This window comes from Charadrius vociferus, unplaced genomic scaffold (genome assembly GCF_000708025.1).
Source record: "Charadrius vociferus isolate BGI_N301 unplaced genomic scaffold, ASM70802v2 scaffold306, whole genome shotgun sequence".
NCBI classification, from domain to species: Eukaryota; Metazoa; Chordata; class Aves; order Charadriiformes; family Charadriidae; genus Charadrius; species Charadrius vociferus.
In genome coordinates, this window is record NW_009648963.1 from 4,833,461 (window position 1) to 4,844,833 (window position 11,373).

Consider the following 11,373-nt stretch of genomic DNA (forward strand, 5'->3'; position numbering starts at 1 on the left):
CCAGCAGTGACAGCAGAAGCATCACTGCGTAGACAGGCAGAAGGCACGGATTAACCCATCATCAATGCTTGTGTCTCTTTAGTACACTAGAAGGATAGAAACATCTGAAAATCACGCTCAGTTCATCCATGATGATCATTAGACTTCCGAGACAGCCGTTATTAACTGTCATAAAAAGAGAGATTGTTTTGTATTTAGTTATTTGCACGTAACCGCTGCTCATATATCTGACCTACTGGCCCAACCTCCCTGCGGCTCCTGAGCTTTGACTTGAAGCTACACACACAGTGCTGAAGTTGTGCAAATATGCACAATGTGTGAAATGCGCACTTTGAAATAAAAAAAAAAGAAAATCAAGATATTTCCATTTATGGCCATTGGACTCTGACTTTGAGGAAAGTCTTGTGTTTATTTCTTGCCTCCTCTCAAACAGCAAACCCCTCTTCAGATTAATGCTATGCAGCAGAAAGGATAAAAATTTAATAAAGGATCAGAGAATTAATGCAAACACAAATAATAACCTAAATTTTCTGGGTTCCATCCTACTTTTTACATTACATTTTTATATTTTATATCCACAAGTGAAGATGAAATTCTGTTAAATTAGGTTGACAGACCTAGAATGAGTTTCTGAATGCAACTTTTTCCAAAAGCTTACTTACAATTCATCTCTCCCTCGCTCTGATAAAATGATTTCTTCTCAAGCTATTAAAGAGGAAGAATTTCAAGAATTTTTCAAATTGGTTGATGGTAGAGTAGTTTGACAGTTGCATGATCTTCTATTTTCAAGAGAAATTATTCCCCAGAGAGAACAACGTTGTTTCCCTTTTGTGTATTTATTCAACTTGATTTTTTTTTATGGGTAGTGCCCTGGAAAGTTGGAAATGCACATAGCTCTTCTGCAAGAATATTATAAACAGATGCTTATCTCAGGCACTAAATATCTTTATTTCTTTAAATAGAAACACCAAGACAAGGAAGAGGAATAAACAGGAAGAGTAAGCCTAGACCAGTGACAGATTTTCTGTTTGCTACAGCAAAATTTTTCATTTTTTTCTTCTTTTTTTCTTTTTCCTCCTTATAGCAGTTGCAAACGAGTTCCTCCGCTGTGATTTCTGCAGGACGAGGTGCTGTTGCAGTCCAGCGCCAGCCCCGTGCTCACCTCGCAGGCTAAACCCGCTCGGGCCGGGAGGACACCCCTCTCTCCTGAGCGCTGGAGCTCTGCTAGATGTGTACAGGCTGCGCTGGACAATGCAACGGGCGGTAAATCCCCAAAGTCATTGCGCCCTCGCAGACACCCTGACAGCATTTCTGCTTTCGAAAACCCGCCTGACTCGGCAGCACTGCTTGTAGCTCTTACAGATGAAAGCCAACGCTGCAGGCGTGAGCTGCCGACCCACGGGCAGGTACGGGGACACGCCAGACGTCAGGCGAGGCTGCCGCTGCGCTCGCAGGCAATTGCTGCGCGCGGAGCACGTACGATACCGTGCCGGACCCAATACGAGGAAGTTTTGGTGCCCTGCGGTCTCTACACAGCAAGCAGGTAACTCCCACCCACCGACAAATGCTGGATGCTCCTGCTGCTGCCTGATGACCCACCAGCATAGGAACTGGCTCCCAGGCTGGGACTGTGACTCAGAAATGGCAGAAAGTGCCCTGAACTCAAGGAGCAGATGAGGTTCCCAAAGATCTTGACTGCTTCCCTTAGGCTACAAACATCCCCATTCTTTTAGTGGCTCTAGCTTCAGCCATACGTGGAGAAAAGCAGTCAGCTCCATCACCCACTGCAGAAGATGTAAAACCTGCATTCTCTGGATGTCATTTTTATGGAGAATCGTTCTACCATGAAATCACTGAGAGCAGATCCAGCTGCTGGGACACAAAACAAGGCTACTGCTTGCTACAAAGGATGCTCTCCTGTGCACCGTTTCTTCACCACGTTTAACTCTATGCAGGACAAATCAAACGGTGTTAAATTGGACATCAGGCTGATGCAATAGGTCAATACCACCACAAAACAAACCCACCAACCAACACTGAAGGTCACAGCAGGGATTGAGAACTTGTGAGCAGAGCTGCCTATAAAGTCCATCGCAAAGCCATCAGTAATGCCAAGTCTGGTTTTTCTATGTGGTCTAGAGAGCCTTGCAGAAGTTGTTTTGACGACTCTGTCTTGTATAGCCTGGGAAACTCTAGGACATCGCATGAAATTCAGGATACGATAGGTCCTGTACAACTGGGCCAAAAGCAGAGGTCTATTTTTTAAACAGGGATTGTAACACAAGTACAAGTGTGTAGTCAGGTCGCCGTGGGCTTTCCTCCCATTAACCGCTGTCCATGTTAAAGGCCATTAGCCCCATTATTCAGCTCCTCCTTTTAACCGGAAAGCTAAAACATAGGCAGTAGGTAACAACAGACTTTAATGATACACCTGGTTAGTACTTAGCGACCATCTTTCACACCCAGACTGAATGCCAAATCACCCTGGCAATTGCATTTCTTGTAGTTATCAGCCCTTCTCCTTTTTAAGATACATCTTTCTGACAGCAGCCCACAGCTAGTATTTCCTTTTCATTCTCTGAAGTGCAGAGTACTACAAATATATCATTTAGCTTTGCTGCAGTCCTTCCTGTCCCTTTGATCATCTCCTTTACACCCTTCTGCATTTCTGCTTCGTTCCCGCATGTGCAGTACATCGAAAAAGAGCTTTGCAGCAAGCACCGTGGGCTTTCCAGGGTGGGATTTTTCAGGGACAGAATCGCAGCCGGTGCAAAACAGCACAAATGCCACTGAAGTCAGCAGCATTATTGTATTTAAACCAGCTAAAATTCTGAGCCCAGTTCCTATTTCAAAATGCCTTATAATTCAACTAAAGCTTTAGAATTCTTTTCTTGGAGTGGTGACTGCTGGCTTGGAAATTTCCTTGCAGAAGTGTTAACCTCAATTGCAGTCCGTTACTTTGTGACTCGAGGAGTAACCCATGAATGATGATCCTTTCTTCCTTCCATTCATCCTGTCCCCTTAAAAAATATTTTATGATGCTAAGAAATAGTTTTCCTGATAGAACCTAGACCGGACAGCTGCTTCTTGCACTTTGCAAACTTAAACTGTTCCCCTTTGCATTTAGCTAGCTGTTAGCTGAACATTTTTTTTCATGTATATATAAAACCTGATTATAAAACATTTTACTTCTTGCAAATTCTTTCTAACCAAGCGTTTTCATAGTATTACCATGTTGCAAGTATGGATTTCCCCAGATCCGAGTCTGCCAGTGAGTGAACTTGGGAAAGGCTGCAACGGAGGTAGCATTAGGCTTGGGGTGATGGGCGATCCTGGCTCTCAGTCTTAAGAGTTTAGTTTCCACTGAACACTGCCTGGTTCCCATGAGCACAGTAACCAGAACAACTCATAAATACCCTCAAGAAAAGAAATACTAGTTGTCCTATTTCATAGATTAGGAACCGAAGCCCAGGGCTGAAGTAACACCTTCAATATCCCAATATCCCAAGCAGAAGTTAGCTCTAAACTTCCAGTCCCTGGCTAAGGGTCCACGTAACGGGCATCCCTTTAACTCTACTCTCCCTCATACAGGGGGAAAAAAAAAAAAAATCAGATCTCCAGTAACTGAGTATCTCAGATCTGATGTAGAATATGCCAGCAGTAAAATTAACACACACAATTTTACCATTCCAGAAGCCGACATTCACATTCCTTACCCAGCTGGCAGTAGACATGAACTGGGAAAAAGGATTTTCTTTGCAATTTTCTTGCATTGAGAATTGTTCCTGAGTAATAAGAGCTACTCTCCTCTCTCTACAGAAATCTCAGCCTGTTAAATTGCTCTTGTGAAGGCTGAATCCACATTTCAGATACAACAGTGGGAAGCGCTGCAGGCAGGGCTATGCCCCCGAGAGGAGAGCATTTCTCAGTTCACGGGATGATGAAACACATGTGAACTCTCCGTGCTCCAGACAGCTTCTGGGAAACAATTTCTCCGTGCCTCAGTACTGCTTACTTCTCTCTTTGGAAAGAAATCACTGCTGTCTCAAAAAAAAAAAAAATAAAAAAAATTACTACAGTGAAGCAGATAAGTTGGCAAGTAAAGCCGCTGACAGTAGCTCTAAGACTCTATAGAGAAGCATCGCTGAAATGTATCTTAACATCCGATGGTTTGAATTGTGCCCTTCACGTTTTAAAACCAGAGAAACTTTGGTATACGTCCATGTTTACGTTACGTTTATGTCACTCAAGCACCACTTTCAATTTTGGCTAATAAAGAAATGAAAATGCAAACCAGCTCCGTGACAAGCAGGACATAAGTGAGAGAACTGCCCAGCTGTGCCTTAATAAAGCTCCTTCCTTTCCCCTCACTGCATGTTGAAGGTCGCTTGTTTTAGATAAGCACATGAAGTCATCAAAAGGAAGATTAATTTAAAAGCTTGTTAACTTTTTTCCCCCCCTTTTTTGGAATGTCCGTGAGGACTGAGAGCCAGACTAATAAACTAACCCAGAAAGGACAAAGTGTTCACCCTGCCCAAAAAGAAAAAGCCTAAAACTTTTCCCCCTCCCCCCCTCCCTCCCTCCCCTCCCACGGTTCTCCCGGTGACGCCTCCCCTGAGCCAGCGTTACCTAACTTTTACACAAACACGCAGTTCCCATAAGCATCAACTTCAAACAGCTCTGGCTTTCTGTCTGATCGCATCTCGTTTTAGGGGAGCAGAGGCAAAGGGCTACTGCTGAGGGCTTCGCCAGCAGCTCTGCAAGGTAACAAACTTGTTGGATTTTTACTTTTCATTTGTAATGCCTAACTAGTAGTTAAGTAGATGGACCAAAAAAAAAAAAAAGCCTCCTGGCAAACTGTCTTGCTGGAATTTCTCGTTGGAGAAAAATCTCAATACAAACTCAAAAATAGATTAAATAACACTTTGGCTTACTCGCTTCCTGCAGGGAAAAAGAGGCAGTTTTTAAGACCGAGATCCCGTGTGAAACGTAAAACCACTAGTGTTTCTTTTAGTCACGGGTGTCGGTTGTATGCGTTTAAACACGCGTATGCATTCCAATTTAGTTTCAATTCATCGCATCAGACAGATTTAGAAAGCAGCAGGTCTACAGGGACCATGCTCCGGCTGTTTTGCTCAGCCCCGCCACGGGCTGCGTGCCTTTCTCTCCAGTCATACTGCTGCAAAAACCCCCTTCATTCTTTGTAGCTTCTTGTACCTTTTGCAGGCTCTGGACGGCCAAGATGCTTCTGCTTCTTTCTCTGGTGGCTGGGCTTGCCCTGTCTGCCTCTGGTGTCATGGCAGACAAAGAAACCGATCCGAGCCCAGAGTCATTTCATGACACACAGAAAAAAGTGAACGACCTCTGGCAGAGTTTGCTCTATCCGGTAATGCCTGGTAATGGGACTGATGGGATGATTTACGCCACTTGTGAAATGAAGCCCAGCTCCAAAATAGATGCTGACAAGCCACAAGTGAGTGGACAAGTCTTATTCAGACAATATTACTCATACGGAAGATTAGAAGCCATTTTTTACTTGGATGGGTTTCCGCTAGATAATGATCAATCTGGTAGAGCTATACACATCCACGAGCTTGGGGATCTCAGCAACGGCTGCGATGCTACAGGAGGACACTATAACCCTTTCAGCGTGAATCACCCCCGGCACCCAGGGGATTTCGGCAACTTTTTTCCTAAAGAAGGCAAAATCAGAAAATACAAAACGAATCTCTCTGCCACTATGTTTGGTCCATATTCCATCATGGGCAGATCCGTTGTGATCCACGAGCAGGAAGATGACATGGGCAAGGGCAACAATAAGGCCAGTTTGGAAAACGGAAATGCTGGGAAACGCCTGGCTTGCTGCGTGATCGGGATATGCAACAAGAACTTGTGGGAGGAGAAACTGCCTGAGGTTACAGACAAGAAGAAAAGAGGGCTCAAACGAACATAGAACCAGGCTTAAGTGAAGGCCAACAAGCCGGCTACAGCCCGGGCAGCACAAAGTACCTTCGGGCTGTGCCACTGGCCACTAAGATACATGGCTAAAGGATTCCTGTTTCCATTTGCTTGCTCCTCTAAGAAACGCCTATCACTTTGTAGAGCCTCCTTTCTGTAAGCCCATCAATAAAACCAGCATCAACCCAACATTGTCACGTATTTTCTTGAAGAGAAAAAGATTCCTTTTTCTGCAGTGTGGGAGTCGAATGCATGTAAGTAAGAGTGCTAACGGATGCGGCTGACAGTCTGTGAAGAGTCTGAGTGCGGTAAAGGGCTCTTAAGGGATCATAAGTCAGATACCAAAGAAAATAACTAGTGAATATGAATAAGTAAGAAATTGCCTCTCTTTAGACACTATCCTATATTCAGCTGCAGATCTGAAAGCTAAACTGATCTCTCTGCTTTCAACAGTGTTGTGTCGTGAGACCTGGATAATGCACTTCCCCTAAAAATAAGGGAAAGTAAAGACATTTCTGTTTTAAACTATAGATCCTGTACGTTGTTCTACTTGCATTTTCAGGCTTTATTCTCAAACATATATAACTATTTTAAGTTGTCCACATCGCTATAGCTGTCATACTGCTCACATCTGAAAGCAGACTTAGAAATATTCCAGTTTACTATCGCTCCCCAGCAAAAATTCACTAAAGCCTCTAGTTTGTGCCCGTTAGTAACCAAGTTTTGTATACAAAAGTTTTAATGCTGCTTAGACAATGATAATAAAGTTAGCAGATCAGAGATAAATATTGCTTTCAAAGCCAAAAATACTGAGTGTGTTTCTTCATACAAAAGTGTAGGAAGTAAATCAGTCAATTTAGACTGGGAGAAGTGACAGTGAAAAGACTTAAGTCATATAATTTTCAGACTTAAAACTTATAACTCTCACTCAATAAAGCTTTACTTTTTTAATTTAACACAACTCACTGAAAATACTAAAACACTGTCTCACGACTATCATTCATCTGATACTGAGAAGAGAAAAGGAAACAAGCAGGTAGAACAAGCATATCAGGAAACGTTTTTATTAGATGACAAAACGTATTAATATAGTTGAACCATGTTGTGCAGTTAACCCAAGCAGCAACAAGAGAGGTTTGCAAATAAATTAAACTGCATAATTTACAAAGTAAGACTACCAAACAGAAGCTGGTGAACAAAATCCTATCTTTCAGAAATGTAGCAGACTTTCAACTTAATCTCAGTTAAGATTTTGAAATACATTCCTGAGCTCATACGGATTAAAGAAATTGCACCATCTTTATTATACAAATTTCCATACGCTTAAAAATAGTCTCATTTAGAAAAGAAGCAGCATTCTAAAAGATGCTTCTTAATCTGTCATTTTCACACACTTGTTTTACAAATTCGGTGAACGTTGTTTTTCAAATAACCACAACATTGTACTTTCAAATGAAATCCTCCTCACAGATGTGATGATGCATGAATTCACTCTTAGGTGAGACAACCTCCTTAATATCAGTTTGCACAATGCATCTTCTCCATAACCCTGCCACAGCATTCCCTTCCCAGTTTGCTTCCCCAGAGCCCACCACCAAAAAGGCTTATACATCTGGATACGATTTTTGCATTTCTGAAATCCTAGAAAAAGGGAACACAAGTCTAAAAGAAAAAAAACCAAAACCAACCAACCCCACCAAACTACCAAACAAAACCAAGCCCTCCGCAAAAAACATAAGGTAGTGTTGATTCCACAAAAAAACACTAATTAATTTACTGGGGAAAAAAATCATCATTCTACTAGCACAACAATATCAATTAAAGCAATATCCAAGGCAGATACTGACAAGAATATTCGATGAGTTACCACATAGTGCAGCAAAGATGTCTTATTTTTACAGGTGTCCTGGCTTTGAAGTCTTGTGTTCCTGGGAGAAGGCTAAAAACGTAGGTAGAATACACATTCCCTACAGAGGTAAGGAGGAGGACAGTATTGCAGCAGCGATAAAAATGAGGTTTCCAGAGATCTAGATATCTCACAGGAATCTGATGATTGCAAAGATATAAAAATAGCATCTACGAGGGAGAATGGTGTGAGGATAACTACCAAGATGTCCTAATTGTTGGGTCATACATCACTATGTTCTCACAGAAAAAACACACTAAAAAGAATCAACAAACAAGGTGCTAAAAAAACCTGTTGGTCCAGCACTGCTTCTACCTACTCGATTTTTTGCACCAAGCTCTTCATTAATTAATAGCATTAACTGGCTGTTAAGGGACCAGGAGCAAATGCCACCTCACACAACTGTGGGTCAGGAAAGACACAGGACAGGGGAACTATATAACGCCCTGAACATTTCGGAGCTCAGCTATGTGAAACCCTGACCTTCTTATTCGCTTGCCTCAGTTCTGACTGCATTGATATTTAGCTCTGCACAGGATTAGTCTGTGAAAGATGGAAAAGAATACATCTTGAATAAAATGCTACTTCATGTGACATTCAAGCATTAAAGGAAAAAATCCTGCCACATTCTCCCAGAGATTTCAGTTTCTGCAGCTATTTCTCTTCTGACTTGTCAGTACTGTCATATAAACGAGTCAATAACGCAGTCAGTTACAATTAATGGGAACACCATAACAATCTTTCAAATACTTAAACTCTTTTTGTTTTTTCAGGTGACAAGGAACTTAAATGGTGATCAGGACAATGAAAGAAAAACTTTTTACTGCTTCATGTTCCTAACACGCTTAAATATACAGATGGATTTGTTCCTAAGGGCTGCTGCTAAATATCAGTGAAATGCCGCAATGTCAAATTACCTTTAAAGAGAAACGAAATGTATTTGAGGAGCACTGCGAGTATGGCTTTACTGCCTGCAGACAGACACTGAAAGGGTTACATGAACGCACCTGCTAGGGAAAACACACGAGAACAGAGACAAGCCACATTTTTCACCTTCCCACTACCATTCCTTATACTTACATGTAATCATTTACATACAGCCTTTCTTCTGCTGAATGCAAACTGTTCGTGGACTCTGACACCTTGATTATGGCAGCACCTGCTTGCTCATCTTCCACATACAGAAGAGTTTGTCAGTACTGCTAATATAAACTGTTCATTCAGTAGCTGGCAAGTGGGCTGTAAAAATTTGCAGCTGGCAGTTATTTGTCAAAGGAGGACTCAATCTGGGAGGGATTTTCCTTTTTATTAGTAGTATTTTATTAAATTTGGTTTAATTCTCTCTGATTGGTTTCAAGTTCTAGGAGTGAGAAATGAACATTTACAGACAATTAGGTCCCAAGCCAGCAGAAAAATTGCCTTGACGGCTGCTGGCCCATAGAAGCTCCGCAGCTGCAGAGACTATTCCTTATGCTACAAACAGGAGAGGAAGGACGTGCCTCCCCGTCTCCAACAGCTGCTAACTTCAACGTTAAGTATTCCCTTGTTGCTGCCTTCCTGGGAGCAGAGTGGCACAGCTCCAGCATCAGGAGCAAGCTAGGGAATGACGCAGCAGCCTCGCTTTTCCCCAGTTATTATAGGAATGCTTTCCTATGACTAAATATCAACAAGGAAAGAAGTCTAAGAAAGTGGCAACATTGCAAATAAACCTACCACAGCATAGACTGGTGAAATGAGGAGGAAAGGAAGAGTTATCCTTATTTCCAAAACATAAGAAAACAAAAAAGACACAGATTCCTTTAAAAAGGAGGGCACAGATGGAATAGGCTGAAATCCATCACCCGTTACTCAGCCTGAGGGCTGTTCCAGCTCCTGTAGGCTGAGGAATGCAATTCCAGTAGCAGAGCGCCAAGCAGGTGGACAGGGCATCACTGGTTCTCCTCTTGCTGTTCTTGCTTTAGAACAGCATTGCCTCTTCTCACGGAAAGGCTTCTGGCTTCTCTGATGATCTTTCCTTCAGAGCTTTGTTACATTGGGTTCTCAGTATCTGGTGAAATAACTCCCTATATTTTCATGAGATGAGCTGGGAGAGGGAAGAAAAAATTTCATACAGTTGAGAAGATATAAAGGTTTGAAATGAGAGAACTCTAAACATGCAGGGATGGTTTTCAGAAACTTCCTAGAAGGGAAGAGTGATTTTATTCTAAGGATGTACTTACAGGCACTGTATGTAACGAGAAATAGAATGCAGTCTGAAAAACAAGCAAAAGCTTGCAACTTTAGGATGCTTCTCAATTTATCACCCCAAATTTTTTTATCCTTGGAAGACGCTTATAACTATTAAAATACAGTCCAGCACTGGACCATACACATTACAGAGGCCTAGTGATAATATGACACATCATTATCACTGGTCTCTTTGCTACACTAATGTAAATTACAGCAATCTATGTAGAAACTTCAAATCATTACAAAGGACCGACGTGATTAAACCTCATCAGCTTCAAATTCTTTCCCTTAGGTAATTTACATCTTTGGTACACCGTAGCCTGAAACTAACAGAAAAACACCTTTATTAGACAAATAACAGATCGACATAAAACCCAACCCTATGGCACACTGTTTCACCGATCATATTCGCAGCAGCTCAGACGCTGCAAAAGGATTACAGGGAGAAGCTCCAGGGCCTTGATTTCATACCTCAAGCCAAACTGTTATCCAAATATTCACAGTTTTCAGCAGAATCAGATGGTTTCTTGTTTTCAGATTCAGGGAGCTCCTCAAAGCTGTTATTTGTGTGTGCAGTTGTAACACTGAGCCCTCCGTGCCTTCCAGGGTCCTCAGCATGCACCACATCCACGGTGCTGCTATTTTGATCCCCGCCTTCATCGGGAATTTCACAGTCGCTCTCTGAGGTTTTGTCATTGTCTTTCAGGGCCTCAGCTTCAGCTGTTTGTTCGTTCTCTGAGTTTAAGGGATCTGTGGGGTCAGATGAGTCAGGGCTGGAAAGTGGGAACTCTCCCTCGGATGAACCATTAAACTCTGTTCCAACCACCGTGTTCTGCGCCCCTGCAGAAGCGCCTGCGCTTTTCCCTTCCAGTTCTGCTACTGCCTGCTCTGTCAGTTCAATTATCTGACTTCCAAGCTTGTTTATTTCTTCTTCCTCAGAAGGTAGCTGGGGTAATGAAGGATAAAAATGTTTATTTTGGTTTCTGTTATTTAAGTTCGCTCCCTCTGGAGCCAGGGACGCACTTGCAACAGCACAAGTTTCATCACGTTCTCCCTTCTGTTCTGCTGAAAGAGAAATGGAACAGAGAGATGCTCTAGTCAGTCGCAGGTATTTATTATACATCTGACCTGAAGACCACCACCACCAGTGCCAGGCCACAGAGATACTTAACTCAGTAAGGAATTTCTAAGAGTGATTCCCTATCCCAACCAGGCCCATTTCTTAGATGATAAGCACTCAACACTAAGTCTCTTGCTGGATCTGGCCCTGTTTTGGAGCC

The 11,373-nt window shown here is 42.4% G+C and overlaps 2 protein-coding genes across 3 annotated transcripts in view; one reads left to right on the forward strand and one right to left on the reverse strand.

Annotated features, from left to right (window-relative positions):
- The first annotated feature begins 4,619 nt into the window (after positions 1-4,619).
- On the forward strand, positions 4,620-6,141 carry SOD3 (superoxide dismutase 3, extracellular). Of its 2 annotated transcripts, XM_009887647.1 has the most exons (2): positions 4,620-4,764; positions 5,227-6,141. In XM_009887647.1, the coding sequence occupies exon 2, from the start codon at positions 5,243-5,245 to the stop codon at positions 5,951-5,953; it is 711 nt and encodes a 236-aa protein (XP_009885949.1). In that variant the 5' UTR covers positions 4,620-4,764; positions 5,227-5,242; the 3' UTR covers positions 5,954-6,141. The 2 variants fall into 2 exon arrangements, with proteins under 2 accessions (XP_009885949.1, XP_009885948.1); XM_009887646.1 differs by lacking the exon at positions 4,620-4,764 and having other exon boundaries at positions 5,229-5,953.
- Positions 6,142-10,565: 4,424 nt separating this feature from the next.
- CCDC149 (coiled-coil domain containing 149) overlaps positions 10,566-11,373 on the reverse strand; it is a 50,137-nt gene continuing 49,329 nt past the window's right edge. The window contains exon 12 of the mRNA XM_009887669.1: positions 10,566-11,155. Coding sequence (XP_009885971.1) covers positions 10,566-11,155 — 590 coding nt within the window. The remainder of the gene's footprint in view (positions 11,156-11,373) is intronic.